The 23,283-nt window shown below is 47.7% G+C and overlaps 1 protein-coding gene across 3 annotated transcripts; it reads right to left on the bottom strand.

The window, feature by feature from the left end:
- Positions 1 to 50: 50 nt before the first annotated feature.
- On the bottom strand, positions 51 to 22,537 carry zgc:66447 (SLAIN motif-containing protein-like). 3 transcript variants are annotated; one of them, XM_064328282.1, is made up of 9 exons: positions 22,280 to 22,534; positions 18,299 to 18,873; positions 10,858 to 10,997; positions 8,654 to 8,797; positions 7,497 to 7,637; positions 6,803 to 7,117; positions 6,314 to 6,454; positions 1,532 to 1,847; positions 51 to 838 (listed from the first exon to the last, which is right to left on the bottom strand). In XM_064328282.1, exons 2-9 carry the CDS (start codon positions 18,862 to 18,864, stop codon positions 772 to 774), a joined length of 1,830 nt encoding a protein of 609 aa, XP_064184352.1. In that variant the 5' UTR covers positions 18,865 to 18,873; positions 22,280 to 22,534; the 3' UTR covers positions 51 to 771. The 3 variants fall into 3 exon arrangements, with proteins under 3 accessions (XP_064184352.1, XP_064184353.1, XP_064184354.1); XM_064328283.1 differs by lacking the exon at positions 22,280 to 22,534 and adding an exon at positions 21,813 to 21,833; XM_064328284.1 differs by lacking the exon at positions 8,654 to 8,797 and having other exon boundaries at positions 22,280 to 22,537.
- Positions 22,538 to 23,283: the final 746 nt, after the last annotated feature.

The raw sequence follows: 23,283 nt of genomic DNA on the forward strand, positions 1-23,283 counted from the left end.
TGCTTCAGTGTTGTAAGCTTTGACTCCAGTTACAGAACACAGGATACATGTTTTCATTGTCCCCATTTATAAAATTATTTTTTTTGTTGTTGTTAGGAGGAAATGGTTCAGACAGATATTGCATTGCTGTGTCCAACAAAACATACAACAGACCTTCATAGCAAAACAAAACAAAAAAACAAGTCAGTCTCACCAAATCATTCTTCACTTTCCACAGTCCCGGATGGAAGAAAATCCCTAAAAATGGGTGCTGCTGAGTGGCAGTGTCCTCACATAATACAGTACATATCAGTACTTTGTAAATGGAAAAAAAATAGGCCAAGTCCAGTTTTAGTTGGCTGACATACGGTTTGACAACAACGTGCATTAAAACACTGTTACAAATCTGGAGGTACCTACACGTTCATAAAGGATCAGTAAAATGTGATTGGAAAAGGTATCCTTACAATGTATATTTACAACATAAATCAACTTGTACCATTCCAGCAGCTTCACAAATCGTCAACGACCGAGATGACATTTAAAAGAAAAGAAGAAATCCTCGATGTCAGCGCCCGTCTTGTCAGTCTCTGTAGCGCAGTGCATTGTGGTCTCTCCGGCCTGTCTGGAGTGCGTCTGTGGGACGAACGTGCCAGCGCGGTGGCATCGCCTGTCCTGTGTGAGGTGCCGAGCAGCCAGTGTCCCAGCCTGCTGGGTTTCGGCTGTAGAGAGAGGCAGTGCGTTATTGGTGGTACTACACTGAGCCATCGGACGCGCTGGGGCTTTTTGCCCTCAGTAACAACCATCCTTCCACGACTCGTCTGTGACCGGGCCGCATGATTTGGTCCAGCCCATGGACCTGCAAAAGGAAAGGAAAAGGGCTTAAGGCCAGTACGCTCAACAAATACATGGCTCGGAAGGTATATGCATGGAAGGAAGCAACCATGGGCATGTATTACTATGCACACTACATATAATGCACATGAGTTGGCACACAAAATTTACACAGCTCAGGAAGCAGGACTGCTCTATTTGCTCTGACTGTGCATGTGCCATCTACCCCGTACAGCCAAGCTACAACCACTACATGAACAAAGGCACTAGAAACAACAAAGAAAAAATAAAGGATGCCCACACACCAGCAAATGCTCCCTTGTGATATATTTAAAGTGTAACGTTTCGACCCAGGAGGTCTTTGTTTGGTATATGTATGCCTGATGAAGACCTCTTGCGTTGAAATGTTGCACTACATAAACCACATGGGAATATTTGCAGGTCTGCAGCTATCCTTCATTTTTTCATTGTCTTATTATTCTGCCCTGCGCCTGACCATGCCAGTTCGATGTACGTACACTATGTTCTTTTCTCTAGAAACGGCAAAAACTGTGTAAATTTAGACCAGCTCTGGTATGTAAAGGCGGGTTGACAGTGTGCTAGCCTTGCCTAGGCAAGTTTCGCTCGGTCAGACCGTTACAAAAGCACACCTTCCAGATTTGAAATTGAAACAACATAACCTGGCATTAAACCAAATGATCTCTCAGTGATGCCGTACCTCCTGGCTGGCTGGCCCAGTCTTCCGCGCGGTGCAGGTCCCGGCCCGCCCAGGGAGGCACGGGCACGCCCCGGAGTCTGTTTGCCGCTCCCTGCAGCCGCCCTGCCGGCTGGGGCCGCTCCCCCGTTAGAGGGGCCGGGGGACTGGACCCTCCGCACCGCTCCCGCGGGGCCGCCCGGTGCTGCCGCCGCCGCCGCCGGGCCTCTCGGAGGCTGCCGGACCCCCGCCATCGGGCCCATGGGGCCCAAAGCCTTGACAGGGGCGCGGAGGGAGAGGGGCGACTGGCCGTTGCCCCGAATCCTACTGGAGGACACGCCTAGGGGGAGAGCAGACACATTCGCTGAGGTTAGCAGGGTAAGCACATTCCACTCGGGGACAAGCTGGCGTAAAGCCAACAGGACAGGTGCCGTTCAGAGGCTGCTGATGTGGTGGATCCTTTCTGCAAATATACTCCTTACATCCAGTGAAAAACTGAAGTACTGAGATTGCATTGGTGGAGTGACTCAGTCCTAGAGAGTGAGATGAAAGAAACGGTGAAAAACTATAAATGCCCCCACTATTATACCAAAAGACAAGGCCACTGATAAAGGTTTCTTTATCAATACCCTTAGAAAAATACAAATATCTTCTAAGTGTTCCTTAGAACACCAGTGTTAATGTTACAATGGGCAGATGTTACAGAACACTTTTTATATTAAAATATCTTCATAACTTATGCACATACATTTTCTATCTACCATTATAAATGCCTGCCCATTACGCATTGAGATTTCTTAACAAAGTAGATGACCACACATACTCACCATCTCAAGGTTAATAAGCATACACATGTTAGCATCCTACTATTAAATTCCAAGTCAGTGCTTCACATTATTTGGATATATTAACTAAATTTCAGACCTAGTTTCCATTCTGTTTTTGTGAAACAGGTAGACAATAGCCCACCATAGACTGCCTGAGTTAAATGTTCCCAGCTGGGCATGGCCTTGTGTCTCACCTTGCACCATGTCCACATAACCAGTAAGTGTATCTGTATTAAAGGCAATAAATTCATGACGCATAGTTGCAGCTTCCACTAGAGGGCGATACAATGTAACTAATATAAAAGCACATCAGAGGCCAAGTGGCGACAGTGTGCTGTCTGCTTCCATTAACAACGCTGTGCCACAGACCACGGATAACAGACTGAGCCAGAGCTTGAAAATAGGCTCCTGGGAGTTGGTAATCAGTGCTTTTCCAGCCTGATCTTTGTGTTCCATTCCAAAGTACGTAGCAATCCGCACCACTGCCAACAACTGTTTTTACACTGGCTGCTGGGACAAAATATCCTTGCTGGGCTTAAGACCAAGACTTAGCTACTGAAATCTGTACTTGGTTTGCATAGTTTTTTACGCTGGTCACCAAGGCCTTCCACATTGGCCTTTTTATTTGCCATGTATACAATATCCTCACAACCCCAATACGTGTCACATTTGATGACTGGTCTGCACACAAGATCATACATGTCTAAAGCTGATTTGACCCACCAGAAATCCAACATGAATGTAAACGTTCTGGCATGCATTTCTCCGGTTGCCACCTAGGCCCGTAACATTTGAGTAAAAATGTGACTCTGTGGGAATTGCCATTCCCTCTTGTTTGTAATTTCTGGTTTTCCGGCTGCCAGATAGTCAATACAGAATGAATGGCAGCAGTTGTCCGTGTCCATTTATATTTAAATATAGCACAGCACAAATGCAGCTGGCAAGATTCCCTTCATGCATTACCGTATGTTAATTGACAGAATAACAAAAAAATAAATAACCATGTAGGTAGCTAGCTAGTTCAGAAGGCAAGCCAACAAGCTAGCAAGTAGTGCTAGCAAAGTCTGCAATTGAGCCCTTGCACACTTCAATGCATATTTTTCCCTGTGTGAAAGAGGGTTCAGCATTGTCCCATAAGTATTTGGAAGTAAAAAGTAAAAAGAGTTGACCAGTGCTGAATTTACCTCCCCAACTGAGGTTTTGCCATATCACATCTTTGATGCGGGGACAGCATGTGTTAACTGGGCTCCTCCCTGAAATCTGAGCAGGCTTATGATCAAACAGTGCTTTTACAACCAAGCGTTATATCCAAAAGGATATGAAACATCTGGCAAGCGAGGCAAATACGCACGCGGCAATCCAGAGAAAAGTTTGCATGAACAGTTGACCACATTTACATACATCCGATTTGTCGGGTGTATCCGACCTTGCATGCTTCGTGCTCGTCTGCCACATTTAAGAACCCAGCGATACAGCGTGAAATGTAATTCTTAAGATTTTTATTGGTTGTGCTGGCAAGTAGTGTAAGCACAGTAAATCACATAGGTTGCTCTTAATTTCCCAGTTGGTCATGGAAAAGTGCTGGCTAGCCAATAATCAGTTCCTGTACTCATCGAGTAGTCCTTAAGTGATGTGCTGCATGTTTTCCATCACATCAGAGCAGATGCACTGAATCACCTTTGAAAATATGGCCTTGCAAACACAAGCATGTTTATCCTATGCAGATACGAGTGTTGGCTTCCATCAAGAGGGGGATTTGAACCCAATGTGCAAATTGAGAGCAGTTAAAAACATTGGCTGTTTCTCTTCATTTAAATTAATTTACTTGGTGATATGTTCATTGTATTCCTGTGGGAATAACATGCCTTTTTATAACTGTCAATACAAATCTCAGAAAGCAAGACTAAGCTGGAAAGTCTTGTGAAATGTGGAGTCTCTCAGACAAGTAATAAGGACTAAGCCATTTAAGAGAAAATGTCTTATGGCACTTTATATCCCTTTAAGCAAACACAGTAATTTATGTAATCCAGTGACTACAGTGATCAAAATACCTTCTGAATTTGTATTACATTCCATTTGTTCACTCATGACTTCCTCTGCCCATGTAAAATAACTTTAAAAAAAACTTTGCTATAGTAAAATAACTAGGTCTAGTCACAAACTAAGCAGTGTTAGTCCATTCAGTTTTCTTGAGTATTGATTTAAGAGTACTTTCTAGAGGAATTACAAGTGGCAAGATTAATTCAACTCAAATAAACCAATTACCACTGCATAATGAAAGTCCCTCCTGTAAGTGAAAACACATCTTTGAAACAGTATGTAGATTATCCTTTTTATCCAAGTGGGTACACGGGTTAAATATTTAACTCCAGGTCATTCCAACAGAAACATACACCCAAAACAAGGAACACAGAAAAACCCCAGAGATGCAAACTCTTAGGGAATGAGGGCAGTTTGAAACTTTAAAAAATATATATATATTTAAACATTTGTTAGTTTGAAAGTAGTAAAAATAATAATTTAGAAAATAAAATAAATTCTAAATAAAAATGTATTTTAATTCATTCATATACTTGATTAGCTACTTGCGTTGCTGTTAATGTTATTTTATTTATTTATTTATTTTATTTTTTACCAGGTCCTTCCTTTTAATGCTCACTGTTCTGAAAGTCTGTATTCTATAATAAGGAGTTTGAAAATGCGGAACTGCTGAATCCATGTTTATACTTCGTTTGATTGACTGCACAGCCCATAAATCTGAGATTCATTATCTCTGAGGTTCTCCTGTGCAACCCGTTGTGGAGCTCATATATTCCAAAAAAGAAATTCTCATGTGAACGGACTGGCTGATACATCTGAACAGTAAACACAGTCTTCAGAAGATCAGAGAGGACCACAAGGCTTTCTCTGAATGCCTTGAAGTTGCATCTCTGCATACTGAGCTAAGAGCAGGAAGCCCTGAACACAATGGCAAACTTTCCAGACGAGTTATTTTCAGGAAACCTGCAGTTTGGATATTTTTAGATTTCTGTCCCTAATCAAGTACGATGCCAGTTACTTCATTAAGAGAACAAAGCCCCGTGCAGTTTCCACACACAATCCACCTAAGCATGTTCACAGACATATAATGGAGTGAGGCAATGCAGTTGGCCTGTAGGAAAGCAGTGTGGACAAATGCGGTAGACCTGCAGTGGGCTACAGACACTATGTGCAGCGGAACAGCAGCGTGGTACAGACACTATGTGCAGTGGAACAGCAGCGTGGTACAGACACTATGTGCAGTGGAACAGCAGCGTGGTACAGACACTGTGTGCAGCGGAACAGCAGTGTGGTACAGACACTATGTGCAGCGGAACAGCAGTGTGCTACAGACACTATGTGCAGTGGAACAACAGCGCGGTACAGACACTGTGCAGTGGAACAGCAGTGTGGTACAGACACACTGTGCAGTGGAACAGCAGTGTGGTACAGACACACTGTGCAGTAGAACAGCAGTGTGGTACAGACACGATGTGCAGTGGAACAGCAGTGTGGTACAGACACTATGTGCAGTGGAACAGCAGTGTGGTACAGACACACTGTGCAGTGGAACAGCAGTGTGGTACAGACACGATGTGCAGTGGAACAGCAGCGTGGTACAGACACACTGTGCAGTGGAACAGCAGAGTGGTACAGACACTGTGCAGCGGAGCAGCAGCGTGGTACAGACACACTGTGCAGCGGAGCAGCAGCATGGTACAGACACTGTGCAGCAGAGCAGCAGCGTGGTACAGACACACTGTGCAGCGGAGCAGCAGCGTGGTACAGACACACTGTGCAGCGGAGCAGAAGCGTGGTACAGACACTATGTGCAGTGGAACAGCAGCGTGGTACAGACTCTGTGTGCAGCGGAGCAGAAGCGTGGTACAGACACTATGTGCAGTGGAACAGCAGCGTGGTACAGACACTGTGTGCAGCGGAGCAGCACTGTTGTACAGACCTGTGGTGGAGTGCGGCAGGCGTGAGATGCGGTTGCCTGGACTCTGCAGGTTGGCCTCCATGCTGCGGCTGTTCCGGACCGCCTCCAGAGAGCGCAGGCTCGTGCGCGGGGCGAGGTTGGGCATGCTGTGCCTTAGCTCTTCTGAAACCACGCACGCATGCACACACACGCACACACAAAACAGGGTTCGGTTCATGAATAACTGAGACGACAATTTGAGAACACGCGGCAAAATTTGCACGACCCTGACACAGAACGTGACGTCAACTGCGGACACCGAGCAATCCGAGGAGAAGGAATTTCACATCGTGACAATGGAACTCAATGCCAATGGCGGCATGACAGCACAGCACTAGTTACAGTTCTGCGAGCAAACGTCATCGGGAAAACAGAACTTCACAGAAGTCACTTCGTAAGCGCTCCTGCTCTGGAGAGGAGTGCTAAGGGCTGGGCTGTAGTACTGAAGCTGCACGGTAACGAGGTGCCTACCCTCGCTCTTGGCGAACTTGAGCAGCTCGGGGCCGGGGCCCTGCAGGGAGCGGCGGGGCGGGCGGGCGCGCTGGGCGCTGAGCCGGCCGTACTCGGCCAGGGCGCTGGGCGACTGGCAGCGGGGCGAGCTGAGGGGCGAGGGCGAGTAGCGGTGCAGGCGCTGCGGCAGGGAGCAGCAGTCGTCGTCCTCGTCCTCCAGGCTGTACGTGTCGAACTCCTGGTCGCTGTAGGTGCCCCGGCGCAGGGACTGCAGGGACGCGCTGGAGCTGCGGCGCGACACGGAGGCCGAGCTGGAGGCGTAGTCCTGCCTGAGGCCTGAGCGCGGGCGTGCGAAACATGCGAAAGCAGGGAGGGAGGGAGAGAGGGATGGGGAGAGAGATAGAGAGAGAGATAGAGATTCCTCAGGCTCAAGTTTTTTCCTCAAGTTTTGGCTCAAACTCAGGTTTGATTAATATATGTTCTATATATAGTGATAAGTCTATGCCATTTAAATTTAGGTGAATTTGGGACAGTTTTCTTAAATGGAGGATGGGCTATTTTTCTTAGACCCAGGTGCCGTTCAGAGGCTCCAACTAAAGTGAAACTGGTAATCTGGTAGCAGTAACCTGCCAAGTGTTCCATAAGGGCCCTGCACACACAACACAACGTCCACACGGTTCGCTGTGGGGAAAAGGGGCAGTAAGGGCCCACTCACTCTCCTCCTGCAGCCGAGCCATGATCTGCACGTCGGTGAGGTCCTGCAGCTTGTATCCCATGGAGATGGAGTCGTCCGAGGTGCTCAGCTCGCTGTCTACGGAGGACTGCGAGCTCAGGGCCGAGTGCGCGTTGGCGTAACCTGCGGTCACACGGAGAGGCGGGGGGGGGGCGGGGGTTCAGCACGCGGCGGGCCTTCGCGCTCGCAGACGCGCGCGGACGCTCGGGCACCGGCAGACAACCCCTCAGCGCGCCCGTACGAGCGCTCCATCACCTGCCCGACACTCAGGTTAATGAGCATCACGGCCGCTTTAAGCGCTTAGCAGCGGGGTCAGAGAATTCACACAGCAGATGGCACTGAAAACACATTTTCCCATCTGTACCGATCCCCCGTGCAACACTCACGCACGTTACGCGCTTCGGCTACAACAAAACGCATGCAAACACCGATGGCTGCTCGCGCCGAGCTCAAACAAAGGATGGGACACTTTCAAACAGACAGATATGCTGAGTCCACCCTGCTGACAGCCCAGAGACATACAGAGGACCCATTTCAGCCGCACTGGACACAGTGCACCTCGACACCAGTAACATAAAAACAGTCTCTTACATGCGGGGAGGGGGGGCGGGGGCAGGAGCAGTGTAAAGATGTGTCATTTGCAGGCAAAGCTTGTACAGAAATAAAAGTTTCATGCAAACTAGACCTGGGCTTTTGGCTCACCGTGTCAGACCTTGTGTGAAGTCTTGCATAAAGCCTAAAGCACAACATCAAATCCCTCTCCGCCGCACATTACACTTACAAGCTTAACAAAATGCAAGCAGGAGACATATGTCAGAGATTCGCATTTTAAGTGCTATAATATTCTGGGCCAGGTAACCGAGACGATCTCGGCTGACTTGGCACGAGTGAAAACTAAATGTACGAAATCCTTTTTCCCTCCCCCGTACCCTGGTCGCCGAGGGAACGGATGACTCAGGGACAACGGGCCCTTCTGCGGGCTGTGGGAATTTTACACTGGCTGCTTCTGAAAGGCCGCAGTACTGAAGGGGAGGGGGCGGGCTTTGGTGTGATGACCCAGTTTGATCTGCGCTCTCTGTAACCCTGCGTGTGAAAGCCACGGAAGCGGTGCAGCGCGGTGTGTTAATGTCATGCCGTACCTGAGCTGCCACAGGTTAGTACTGTTTTGTTAGTCGATTTGTGGTACCCAGGAGAGAGCAAGGCGGCGGTGGAAGAGCCAGCCTCCGAGCCGGGCCCGACAGAGCCCTGAGTGGGGCTGCTGTACAAGTTCCTCCATCGGGTGGCTGGGGGGGAGACAGGAGAGGACAAACACTGTTAGACGACCCGCACGCCGCGCGTCACAGCCGGGCCCCCCGCTCTGCAGCGCCTCCTCACGCGGTCATGTGGCTCTCTCATTGGTGCAAGGGTCTGTCCATCAACATGAATGGCAGGAATGATGCTGAAAATCACTTTGAACATCTATGGAGTTCCCTTCCCTTTCTACTCAAAAACAAACAAAAAAAATTATAATAATTCAAATCAATAAGTTCCAAATCCCTGAATATCATGCAAATTTCAGATGGTGGAAAAATATAACTTTTTCATTTTCTGAAATTCAGAGGGCATGTATCTTAACTGTAAGAGTAACTATAATGCATACTCTCACAGTCAAAAATAGTTTACTCGCACTTTTAATTAGTTAAGTCCTGGTTTACTGTGCTTGCTCGTGCGGCAGTTGCACTGCCAATCAGATACTGTCGTTTGAATCAGCAAGGGGAAGTGATCCAGGACACTGTAACACACACCAGACTATGCGATTCACCTGCCGGCTCCGCCCCTGCCATGGCTGCTGTTTGCCGCGGAGCTGGAGGTCTGTTAAGGAAGCGAGGATCTGGCTGCAGAATGAATAATGCATCGGTCTCCTGCGTGCTGAGCAGGTGGCTATAGGAAAGCTATCTGGGACAGGGTCACCCGCATAGCGGGGCTCACAATAGCGCTGGCGGCTCTGAGCAGTAAGTAAGACTGTAGCTTGGGAAAGGTCTGTGGGATAAGGAGCAGCCTTCTCAATGCACACACCTGCCAGGTGAGACGAGAAAGCCACACAGTCAGCAAACAGACAAGTTTCACTAGTCATGATGCAATTAACATACTGGTTTCATGTGGGGAAAGCTCCACTTTCAAAAACCAAAAACTGCTGATAAAATTTTCAACCATTTGTAAAGTTCCAATTATCAGCATGCAACACAATTTTTACACCTTTTTTGGTATTAATAATAAAACTCTATATAATATAACTTTTTACCCCCTTCTAATAATTTACACAACTATTGTTACACACATGGGGTAAATAGTTCATGGCCTCTGGTGCTACTTTGAAAAGCAGGATGACTGAACACACAGCTTCCTATTAAATTCCACAGTAGCCTTTGAAGCCTGGCCTATTGTGGACTTTGTAAAGTAGCGTCCTATGCTTTGGTCAACTCCCGTATAGTACAGGGCGCAGCACCTGGCACCCATCAATCGCTTTGTTTCGAAGACATAAAAGAGCCTGAATAAGAGTCCTGGTCCTATTCACTCTACCTGGCTGCTCTCATCCTAGTGGCCAATTACTGGGCTTTGAAATGAACTGGACCTGGGGTGAATCGTGAATTTTATTTTTAATAATAGTTTTCAAAGTTATTTTTGTATACAGCAAAAATGTTTTTATGTGTTTTTTTACTGGAGAGAGAACTACTTTTGTAACGTGACACAATGGAAAGGCCTTTCCGCTGAAGCACCACTCAAGAGGTTTACGGAACTGAGCGAACAATCGGCTGCAGGAGAACCGAACAATGCAAACAGCAGGGCTGCACTGAATGTGTCAAACGATAAGGCAGGAGGAAGTGATGTCAGCAGGCACGTGCAACAAAGAGAACTACAGGCATGCACACCCAATGCTCGAGATACGCACGTTAAATGTGTCGCAAGATTTGAGTTAAATCTGTGATAAAGACTATTTTAATTGACCAAAGTCATTAATTACAAGATCAAATATCTTCAGCTGTGTTCTCATGAACACTTTCGTATTATTACTACCTTCGATCAATATTTACTTGGTTGCAATGTAACAGTGATGTAATCAGTGCTGGCTGCTGCCAGGCTAGCATACCCGCATACCCAAGTACAGGAAACAAGTAGATGAAAGGAACTTTGCTTTGGTATTCAGCTGCATGCAATTACAGCAAACACAGCTGCGTGTCTTTGTGTATGTGTGTGTGTGCATGAGTGTGTTTGGATGTGTATGTTTGAGTGTGTGTGTGTGTGTGTGTGTGTGTGTGTGTGTGTGTGTATGCGTGCGTTGGGCGGGTTTTGCGCCCGGTCGTACTCTGGTCGAGGCGGCTGAGGAGCGTCCGGCAGGCCACCTCCGTCTCGGGGCTGGGGTGGTCCAGCACCTTCCTGCACCACTTCAGAGGCGACTCCGGCCTCTGCTCCGCCAACGCCTGCTTCTTCGGCGACACGTACAACCTGCGGCGAGAGGAGCGAGACGTTCCCGTGACAACCAGCACGGCCTGTTTGTCAGGAAGCTACACAGCGAAACGGGACACCATGGGAAAGCCAACGCAGAACAGCCATTGTGAATTCACACTCGTTTCACTAATTGTGCTCAAAGATGAAAACAGCAAATAGCCTACTTCAGATGGTCACATAATTGGATTTTTATGGGCCTATAACTCAGGTGGTGAATCAGGTATGACATCAGAAGAGAATGCTCCTGCCATTATATTCCTTTGTTTGTCATTAGTTTCTCGACAAGCACTTTTATGAATGGCTTTAAGGTGGTGTCAATAGTCTATGACAAAATGACCTACATTTTTTTGACAACTCTAATCAAAAAAGGAAGACATCACAACAAAAGCATGGGTGTTGCTGCACAATACAAAGGAAAATGGTTTGTAATGGTCCATACTGAAAAAAGAGTGATTCATTTGGACTGAGCATAACTTGTGCATAAATTATATGAAAAAAAAAAAACATGTAGCCTATATTACTGGGAACCATAAACCATTGAGTTTTTTTTCCCCTGTCACCCTGGAACTCGGCTTGCCTGAAGGTGTATCTTCAGTATCTAGTCACACAGGACCAACTGCCACAACCGTACTGCATAGAGGGGTGGAGTAAAGCAGAATTATTAAGAACTGTGAAAAAGGTCCTGCATCATCCCGCAATGCAAGACTGTCAACAACCTCCACAGAGCAGACAGAACCACAGCTGGCGAGTGCAGTGCTTGCAGCTGCCCTGACCCAACGTCTGCACGGCCCAGGCTCTGGCGCTAACTAGCGGCCGATGTGCTGACCAATCACGAGGCGTTAGCCTCCGGAGAAGAGGCCGGAGGGAGGAGATCCCCACACGGCGCTTACGGGCAGCTCACGTCTCCGCGCGCCCATTACCGCACTTACACCACAACGGCCAGCGCTGTACCGCTTTTCCAAATGATCGCCCGGTGCTATCACCTTCCCTCTTACACACAAACACAAAGGAACCTACGAGCCACGGGGGGGGGAAACGATTAGCCTGTGCTGACAGGAGCACTCGGGGCACAGATCCCATCTAAGCGCTGGGGCTGAGGGCAGCAACGTTGGCTGTCGCTTTGAGTGTCACTCAACTTACGCTGATCCTGTTTGCAGTGCCGGCCTGTTCACATGAAAGTGAATCATCAGCGCTGACCTCTGCGTTTCCATCCACACCATGCGTGTCGCTGCCTGCTGAACATACACGTTGCTAACGTACGGCTGTAATTCGAGATTGAGGCCTGTCATTAAAGGATTAGCGCTGGGGCGAGGGCTCACTTCGCTGCCCGGATGCTAATGCCCGTGCTGGGATGCGTGGCAGAGGGGGCTGCCTCCGTAAGAGAGAGGGTGAGCATCTGCTTTGACCGCGTTCACAGGGACCTCCTTTCCTCTTCTCACACCAGAGAAACGAGCGGAGAGATTAAGGCTCTGCGAGACAGGGGGCGTGGTGGGTGGGTGGGGGGGGGGGGTGGGTTCCACATACCCGCCGGCGCCCCGTCGAGCCTCCTGCTCACAGCCACGCTCAGTGCATCTGTCCCACACGGATCACATGTGGTCTAAGTCCACCCAAAGCAGATTACCATCCAGTCAGCAGCGGCTTAGTCATTAAACGCATTATGCACTGTTGAGGTTTTGTTGACCTCCTGCACCATACATAAACTAACTAATTATGTGAAACTGAGAACAATTCATCGGTGGCAGGGCAGTTTTTCTTTTTTAACGATGGATAGAACAGCTAAGCTTTATTCCGTCAATCGGGAAACAATGGGCCACCTGTTCTAAAGGATATGGAATCGAATGCGTAAACACTGAGATTTAGACAAAGGGGGAAAACTGGCTTAGACATTTCAGAGCGGACACACTGATCCAAACTGAATGTACTTCCGATTATTGTGCTGATGACTTCGACAAACCTTGAATTTTCTTAATCAAAAGTATTATTATCCAGAATAAAACCGAACAAAATGACAGAGAAATATTTATTTGTTTATTTTTCTGTTAGGCTCCTCTGTGGCAGAGCACCAGCGGTGGATAAGATTCATTCTGAAATGTTGAAGGCTCTAATGTTGTGCTCCAACTATCGGGGAATCACACTCCTCAGCTGCCTTGGCAAAGTCTATGCCAAGGTGCTGGACAAGAGGCTACGACAGACAGTCAAACCTCAGATTCAGGAGGAACAGTGCAGGTTTTGTCCCGGTGGCAGAACAGCAGACCAGCTTTTTACACTCTCTGAGATATTTGAGGGGCCGTCAGAGTTTGCCTACTCAGTCTCCATGTGTTTTTTTGGATTTGGAGAAGGCGTATGACAGTGTTCCTTAGCGTATCTCGAGGCGCTGTGGAAGTATGGGGTGCCGGGGATGCTATTGCAAGCCATTCGCTATGGCTTGTATACTCAGAGCAAGAGCTGTGTTCGCATTCTCAGCATTCAGTCAAGCTCGATCAAAGTGGGTGTCGGACTCCGCCAAGGGTGCGTCTTGTCTCCTCTCCTGTTCTTAGTGTTCATGGACAGGATTTCAAGGCGCAGCCCAGGTATGGAGTGTGTCTGGTTTGGGGACATAGGAGTGGCATCTCTGCTATTTGCAATGATGTCACCCACTTGGCCTCATCTTACTGTGATCTTCGATGCATATTAGAATGGTTTGCAGCAGAGTGTGATGCGGTCGGGGTGAGGATCAGCACCTCCAAGTCTGTGGCTATGGTCCTCTCCTGGAAGACGGCTTGTCCCCTTCAAGTGAGGGGGGAGCAACTGCCCCAGGTGGAGGAGTTCAAGTATCTCAGGGTCTTCTTCACGAGTGAGAGAAAAAGGGATTTGGAGATCAACTGTTGTCTCGGTGCAGTGGCCTCAGTATTGCAGGCATTGCATCAAACGGTGGTAGTGAAGAAGGAGCCGAGTCAAAAGGCAAAACTCTCATCTCTACTTTCACCTATGGTCACAAGCTATGGCTAGCAACCGAAAGAGAGAGGTTGTGAATACAAGCAACTGAAATGGGGTTCTTCTGTAGGGTGGCAGAAATTACTCTCCTTGACAGGGCAAGGAGCTCAGCTGTCCAGCAGCACCTCAAAGTAGAGCTGCTGGTCCTCTGCATTGAAAGGAGTCAGTCGAGGTGGTTCGGGCATTTGATAAGGATGCCTCCTGGGCGCCTTACTTTGGAGGTGTTCCGAGCACAGCCACCTGAGAGAAGACCCAGGGGTAGACCTAGACTACACTGGAGAGATTATATCCACCGTCAGGCCGGGGATTGCCTTTGGATCCCCAGGGATGAATTAGCGGAAGGCGCTTGGGAGAGAGATGTCTGGGCTGCTCTGCTTGCTCTGTTGCCACTGTGACTCTGTTCTGTAAGTGGTTAGAAAAAGGATGACTGGATAAATCGCTAAGTTGACTTAGCATTGGTCCTTCAAAACAAAGGAAAGGATGCCCAACTGAATTTGATTTTATTAACTCTTACATGAGTTACAGCTCCTCTATACTGAGAAAACCCAACAAATGATAATTAGTGGCCTTAGTTATGAGGCCACGTTTCAGAGAAAATCGCCTTTTTTAAAAACTGCCGTTTCAAGCGCAGAGTGAATGTTAGGTAAAGAGCAGTCCAGCCCGGAAGCTTCCCGTCGCCAGCTCCTTCTGTCATCCCGCTGGCCCCAAGACGTGCCATTGAGCGCAGCGGTGGAAGGCTGGCAGGATCTACAGGCCAAGCTGGGGGAGGAGCGGCCATGACTGCCAGGAGAAGCACACACCCGTCAGCACTCTCCACTGGCTCCCGTGCCACACACTGATTGGCCTGGACTCCAGGCTCTCACATACAGTGGTGTTCACCAGGCTATGAAGACACATCATAAACACACTGCCTGTGTAAAGCCAGTGTCTGAACGCGCCAGCTTTCCAATCTGACTGCATAAAGGAAGGTCACCAATTAGATGGGGGAAAAAAAAGCAAATGAGCTCGTAATAGACTATTATGTTAATTTTAACATATGTTATCGGTATAATCTACAAGAACAGCAAAGTAATTTCTCCCAGGAACTTCAAACAAAAGGAACTGCTATAGTTCAATTAGTAATTCAGAGAACAGGGCTCCAGACTAACTTTTTCACCATCGTCCTGGAACTGTCCCGAGAAACAATTTTAACCGCCCTGAAGTGAATGTGGACTGTACCAGATTTTAAAAGTTGAAATTGGAGGGTGGGGAGTATGTATGAAATAGTGCTGTAATTTCTACTTTCTGAAACCAAAATGCATAAAAATAACCTTTAATAAAAGCTGAGAATCTGCACTTCAACCACATGTGAATTTATTACAAATCTAAAATTGTGACGTACAGTGCCAAATGAAGAAAGAAATCTTTGTCCCAAATATTACAGAGGGCACTGCACAACAGCTACCATGGCAAAGGCAACCAGTAATCCTAGCTAGCATGAGGCAGTTTTGGTGCTTGTCTTACAGTAGTAGGCTATGCTAATTTGCAGAATACCTTTGAGCCGTCCAGTTTTTTGTTAGGTTAATGCTGGTGAATTTTCACCATAAGTTTTAGAAACAGCTGACTGTCTGAGCATCACTGTTCAATTAGGACGTAACCACAGACTCAGCTCACGATTTGTTACAATAAACACATTCAACACAACATTCTATTTTCTGCTTCTGTAAATTCATTGTCATTTTTGCCCTCCCCAAGTTCTTCCTGAAATGACACCCTTGCAGACTCACTGGCTCTCGAGTTAGTAATTGCGGTACAAGCAAGGTTGTCCGTAAAGGCCAGCACCATGGGAATTATATTTGTTGACATATTACTTTCGCGTCCCTCTTGTGTACTGTCTGTCATTGTCAACCTGCATCAACTACTGGCCAGTGAGAGGGGGTGGGTGCTCATCTGACTCAATCTGAGTAATGTGACAAACAAGGATACAGAAAAAAACAAGAAAGAAAGAAAAACAATCATCCCTGGGGATGAAAAAACGCATGTATCATATCTGGGACGCTCTTAGTCTCCAAGCCCTGCCTGGAAGCAGAAGCTGAAAGGCGGGGCTAAGCCCTTTCTGACTGAGTCCCAGCGCGAGCACGCCACTGTTCCCAGGTCAGAGCTCTGGCCCCCCAGGCTCCTGCTGCTCTCTCAGGCAGCGACTCACTGGAGCGTTCAGCTAGCCACAGCCACTGCCTCTATATATAGAGCGCGCTGATTACACAGAACGAAGATGCGGAGTGACTGTGCCAAGCAAGCATCGCCCGCCACAGAGACAAACACAGGCAGTGTTCATGAATGAGGTCTCCACAGCCTACTAAGTCTACTGAGCTGCATACTGCAGAAATTATATAAAACAGTAACCTGTACACAACTCTCCTCTGGTATGTGCATTCACCCTCACAGAAAAGACACCCATAACACCTCCCATTGCTAGATTTAAGTAAGGAAAAACAAAACTCGTACAAGTTCAGCTTTTTTTTTTTTTTTGAAAGTGAATGTGAACACTGCAGCAAAAGACTAAAGGAGTATACCAATACATTTAAGTGCATAAAAATATCCCAAGTGGCTATTACACAGCATGGAGTTAATGCTGCTTAGATATACAAAACTCTGGAGGCACAAAGGGTTGGCCTTGATACAAAGGGAAACTTTCATAGCTCGACTCTCTCTATGCGTGCACTGGGTTCTGGTCCACTCCCCTGCATGATGGGCTGTTATGCTGCGTCTGCTGCACACGCACGTGTGAATGGTGCACGTGGTTGCCAGGGACACAGATGGACTTGTGGGAGGCCGTGTGGGAGGGCAGAGCTGGGCCCCGTCCGCTGGTCGCCCCAGCTTCGCCCCGCACACAGGGGGAGGCCCCCCCGCTCTCCCAAAGTGGCCCTTAACCGACTCGCTATCCCTGCTGTGAGCTTGCGGATGAGCTGTCACACGGCAACGCCGTGCTCGTGGCATTCAGCTCACAGTGATGCGAAGAGGAGCAGCCATTATACACTGCGCTCTATAATTCACCAACTCGGCCCGGTCGATTCTGCCAGCCCCGCGCGTGCTGTAGTAATAAGCCGCAGTGGCACGACAGCTCTGATTTCCCTAATTGGGTTTTGTAAACCTGCCCAGCGGTAATGCAGCAATCTCTCAAGGCAGCTGCTTTTCCTGGATCAATCCAAGGCAACACATCAGCAAAGTATACGTGCTGATATAGGCATTGGTTGGGATCTCATTAAAAAGGTAGGCGGCAGTGACAGTAAGATGGCGGGAGTGGGCTCACTCAAGTGGGCGGGCCCAAGTCAAGTTGGGTTTGCTGTGACAACCATGAGGCGGTGGTAAACTTACACTACATGGCCAAAAGTATGTGGACACCTGACATCCAACATCTCATCCAAAATATATGGAGTTGGTCCACCCTTTGCTATAACACTCTTCTGGGAAGACTTTTTACTTAGATGTTGGAGGATTGCTGCAGGGATTTGCTTCCATTCAGCCAGAAGAACACTAATTGGGTGACTAGGCCTGGGTCACAGTTGGCTTTCCAACTGATCCCAAAGGTGTTGAATGGGGTTGAGGCCAGGGCTCTGCGCAGGCCAGTCATGTTCTTCCTTAATGTTCTCAACAAAACCATTTCTATCTGGAGCTCACTGTGTGCCCGGGGGCATTGTCATGATGAAAGAGGAAAGGGCCTTCATCAAACTGTTGGAGAAGCACAGAATCATCTAGAATGTGACTGCATGCAGTAGCATTAAGATTTGCCTTCACTGGAACCAAGGGGCCTGGCCCAAACCATGAAAAACAGCCCCAGACCTAGGGGTGTACACATACTTCTGGTCATGTAGTTTAGTTTTGGAAGGGCGCTCCTTTTTTTTGACAGTGTCGCCCCAGAAACAACATGTGAAGTGAGCTGCTAAGTAGAGTATTCCATGGAAATTCAAATTGCAACACTCACAAAAATGCATTGGTCACATCATCCACTGTCAGAGAAAAGGAAGGGTCACAAACCCTAATAACATCTGAACGGCATCCATCAGTCCACTCCTTAAAACCTGTCACTAATGCATGATGTAGCTGCTAGCCTGTGCATCTTCAGGCATCAATTAATCAAGGCTTCCTGCACAAGCAATAAATATTGACTCCGAGCACAAGGTTGAAGGTGATCTTAAGAAGCAGTGTCCTCTCCGCTCAAAGACCAAGGTAAAGCTAACAACTCACCAGAGGCATAATCATTCGATATTTTCAAGGTGTGTTCACTAAACTCACATAAATATTTGAGGCAGAAGGAACAAGTGACCTCACTTCCTGCTCATACCTACCAGCTGTCCTCATCCTCCGCCTCGTCGCACTCCTCCAGGTCGAGCACCTCCACCTCATCCAGGGCCGACTGGTCCGTCCCCGACTCGGGCCCGTCCTGCAGCTCCGACTCTGGGCTCTCCGGAGCCGGGCCCCGCGTCTCCTCTGGTCCGTTGGCGCAGGGCAGGTCTAGGTACCCACCGCAGGGCCGGCCCACCTCCAGGAGGGGAGACGCGTCCCCGCTGCTGCTGCTGCTGCTGCTGTCCCGGGTCGGGGAGGGCTCAAAGTCCCGGCCGCCGAGGCCAGCGTTGTCCTCGGGCGCGGGCGCCGGTTCGGCCGTCTCCTCGGCGAGCGTCCTGTCGTTGCCGTTTCCGTTGCCCCCACCCGGCAGGCCCTTGCTCCCCCGGCTGCGCAGTGTCTGGTTCTGGACCTCCAGCCGGCGAACGAGCTCCTGCAGCTTGCGCACCTCCTCCAGCTCGGCCCCGGCGGAGTCCGGCTCCGCCCCGAAGCCGGGCTGCGAGCTCTCGCCCAGCACGCCCAGGTCACCGCTCTCTGCCGGGATCACAGTGCCGCTCTCCGGTACCACCATCCTCACACCCTGCCAAGGAAGAGAGAGAGCGAGCTAGCGAATGATCGAGCAGCTGAGTGATCGAGTGAGGGAGCGAGAAGCTGAGTGACTGACTGACTGAATGAGTGAGTGAGTAAGAAATTAGAATAAATCTCACATGAGAATGCCTGAACCCAGTGCTACCACCCACAATAAAAGACCGGCTGATTCCACATCAAACATTCCTACAACAGAGGTCCTGAAGCAAAGCTCCAGCAGGGCCACATGAAATACACATTGCAAGAGGTGTAGCCGCAGCCAGAGAAAGTAATAGCCGACAATAAATGCCGCAATGCCAACTTGTCACTAATTATACCCATCATCATCCTTTCAAAGCAATTACCCTGAGCAATAATGGTAACGTGCCCTTCACATTTTAAGGATGGACATGCAGACAAGCTGCGTGTGACAAACGGCCTCACTGGAGCAGCAAAGGCTCTGGTTCCGCCCTGCTGGCGCTGCACTAGCGCGGCTGACGCGGGAGAACAGGTCACACTCCGCCTCGGCTGAGGTTTCACAGATCTCTCTGGGTTCGGACGCTAACGGTCATCTGACTGCGTCCTGCCCTGGTAAACACGCCCGCGTCACCGGGCACGGATGGAATTTCCACAGCCGAGCAGCGACGGGCCTCTACGGCCTCCCTTCAGCAGCGAGCCCTTGGCTGAGCGCTGCTCATCGCAACGGCCCTGCTGCACGGAGGGTCATACCTATTCAGGCGGCGCAGTCTAGCTACAATAAATCGTTCTGACAACGGGACAGAGCTAGAGCATTCCCTTGCCAGAGGGAGAAGCTCCATGGAGATGGCTCGAGATCTGTAACGACTGCAGCGTCAAGCAGTTTAAAAAGGTTTCGTCACAAATTAAACCGATAGCATCAAAATGCACACATTTCAGAAATTTTTTAATGCTAACTTTGAAAAGCTTGAAGACTGACAGGGATACAAAAAAAAAAACAATCATTAATTTACATATGTTCTTAGAGTAGGATGTGAATGAGCATCCAGTTATGAGGAAAAAGTGTTAACATCTAAAAATACAACAACAATCACATTAGTCAATGGGTGCTAGGTGTGGGCTGTGTCCACAATATAGGAACCAAGGCGATGTCTGCAATATTATTTGTATTTTCAGTAGTTCCTACAGTAGCAGGTAGCTCATTCCAGCCAATGAGGTAGATGTGGATGTTTGATCATGGGGGGGGGGGGGGCTAAGGCTGCAGAGCATATAGCAAGTGCAGGGCTATGAAGTTTGAAGATGGACTGTAGGTAGGTAGAAGCTATGTCCTTGACTGCCAAGCACAATACTGCCAGGGAATTAAATCTGAAGCGAGCGGCAATCAGAATCCAGCAAATATAGAAAAAGAGACATGCTTTCTCGTTACAACCAAGCACTCAAGCTATGCTTCACCTGATGTTACAATTTTCTGGACAGCAAACTGTATTGATGCAGTCCAATGACCACTCACCTAGGAGGATTCCACCAATCACTGACTTACATCAACACTTCTGAGAGCACAGTAGGGGCTGGGCCCTCTCAGCACACACAGAGAACTACCCCAGGCTCCTGCAGGTTATCTGTGATCTGCTGATCAATTGGAGGGATTACACGCGTCACAAGCAGCGCTGAACAGCTTTATCTGCTACACATCTGCTCAGACTCCGCAAGGGATCCCAGCGAGTACTGGTCTACAAACATGAGCAGCAATGATGGATCTATACAGGATGTGGGAGTGTATAAAAGGACAACATCCTTGTCTTTTGATCACGAGTTGCAAAATGGCCAAGAGCAGGTTGTCTATACAGGTTTTAGATTACATGTAAACACAAAGGCACTGGCAAAACAGACAGCAAGGTATGACAGAATGCGATTTTGAATTCACAACCGTTGGTGTGTACAGGAACAATGTGACTTCTTGCATTAATTCCCTGGAGCTTCTACTCTGTATCCCATTTGCAACATAAGCAAATGTTCCAGGAGTGTATTTTGTTAAAATTAAAATAAGGGTTCTGCCGCCTCAAAATAGCAAGATAATTTACAGAATCCCATTTTTAGTTAGCTGGTGAGCAAAAAGAAAGAGTCTCATCTTCTGTCAGTGCATACTTCAATACATTGACTCCGTGTGAACACTGCAACTTATGTGTAAATATTGCGTACCTTAGCTTGGTCGGCCATAGACTGACAAACCCTAAGAACATTGTCACCCTGCAGCTATGGAAATGCTCTGTGCACCAGCCCCTATAGCTCGTTAGCTACGAAGCTAGCGTTAGCAGCTAAGCCAGTTCTCATTCAAGAGCAATTACAACTGCCGTGCAGTTATCGATAGCTAGTTATACATCATTCCAGCTTAGGGAGATAACTTACTGCCCTTTAAATAAACAATTGTGATAAGAGATGCAGTTGCTTGGATGCTTTCAAAGGTTAACTAGAAACTTTACCAAAGCAACACTAAAACTAGAAAAAAACATCTACAAAAGCTATGATAGCTAATATAACTTAACGATAGTCAGGGCTGTTAAATTACTAAGAAACGGCACGATGGTCCTCGATGGAGCAGTGGAGGCAGAGATCAACAGTATCATAGTTGGTTTTCTTGCCACCTATGTTTCCAAATGCATGTATGTATCAGTACCTACGTAGTCTATCCACCAAGCCATGTAGCGTTATATGGCCTCTCTCTCTCTCTCTCAGCACACACACACACACACACACACACACAGTCTCTTGTCTCATATGAAATTGCTAGCTCGTTTACTAGACTGAGATAGGTAGCTAGCACTAACTAGCTAGTGCTACGTGCCAACCAACTGGCCTGCACACTAATATAAAAATAAAAAGGCTCAACACACTACAATTATAAATCGAAACCATTAAATCCACGGGGACCTGAATAGCGTTCGGTTACACGACTGACTGACCCAACTCAACACTTACAGCTTACGTTAATCCTGTTAGCCAAACTGCCCTCGCTAGTACGTCCAGCTAGCAAACTACATACATGCTGTACGAAAGGTTAGTTAGCTAGCTAGCTAACAATAACAAGCAAGCCGCTAAATGTACCGGTTCGTGGGCCAGGATCTTACTCTCGTTGACAATTTACCGAATCTGCTCAATGAATTTGAATTTCTAACAATAACGGTCTCTTCGCATGTCACCTTACCACGTTTTCCCACTGGATTAGCTTGTTAACAAATACAAACTAGCTATAAGACACATTTTACATGCAACTAAACTAACAGCGAAATACTTTTTTAAAAATTGCATTCGGTTGAACTGGCACAGTAAACTAGAAGCAAGCTAGCCAATGGCTATTCAAAAATTTTAATTGAATCCGATGATTTTGCCTCTCTTAATGTTACTTGCTCGCTAACGTTAACGGATTTAACAAATAGAAAACCTACCACCGCCGGTGTGCTGTTTTCCTTACAAATGTTTGAATTAAAATCCACTTTCGGAGGTATTCATGGACCAAAGGAGAGCCCAACACCAATAAACAAGACGATGCAGTTTGTTGTCCTCTCTCTGATGTGCCCGCGTAGCTGCTATAAAGCGCCGTTTGCTAAGCCCGGGTTCCACGGCAGTACTCTTTCTACGATTCAATGATGCTCGTCTCTGCTACATCCCCTAGCGTGCATGTGCAGAAGCAGAAGGGGCGGATTTGAGTATGGCGGGTGGTGCGATTAGTGCTCAATTTTTAATGTCCCTTTCTTCCATTTTACTCGTTTTAAAAGAAGCAGGTCTAACGTTTTATACGTTTTAAATTTGTCCACTCAAAAAGGCCCTTTCCTGTATTTTATTTTCTCGGAATTTCGCCCTTTATAATTACGGGGATTGTCCTGGGTTATGGCTGATTTAACTCTTTACATCCTTCCTTATTTATCCAGAAGCCAAGAAAAAACGTTGTTTTTGTTTTAATGAATTATTATTAAACATAAGCGTATTAAACACACACACATACACACACCGGTCACTACACCTCTCTAGCACTGGACCGCTTTTGCCTCCAGAACAGCCTGAATTCTTCATGGAATAATGAAGAATTCAGGTGCTGGAAATATTCATTAGGGATTTTGGTCCATGCTGACTCAATGGCAACAAGCAGTTCTTTTTTTGCCACGCATTAATGCTTCAAACCTCCCATTCCACCTCATCCCAAAGGTGTTCTATTGGATGGAAACCTGGGGATTGTGAAGTCACTGTCATGTTCATGGAACCAGCTTGAGATGATGTGTGCTTTGTGACATGACATATTATCCTGCTGGATATCCATTTGACAAAGGGTAGACTGTGGGCATAATGGGATGCACATGGTTCGTAACAAGGCTCAGATATGCTGGGTCATTCAAATGATGCTTAATTTGTTTAAGGGGCCTAATGTAACAGCCCCCACACCATTACACCACCA

This window comes from Anguilla rostrata, chromosome 3 (assembly GCF_018555375.3).
Source record: "Anguilla rostrata isolate EN2019 chromosome 3, ASM1855537v3, whole genome shotgun sequence".
Classification (NCBI taxonomy): domain Eukaryota; kingdom Metazoa; phylum Chordata; class Actinopteri; order Anguilliformes; family Anguillidae; genus Anguilla; species Anguilla rostrata.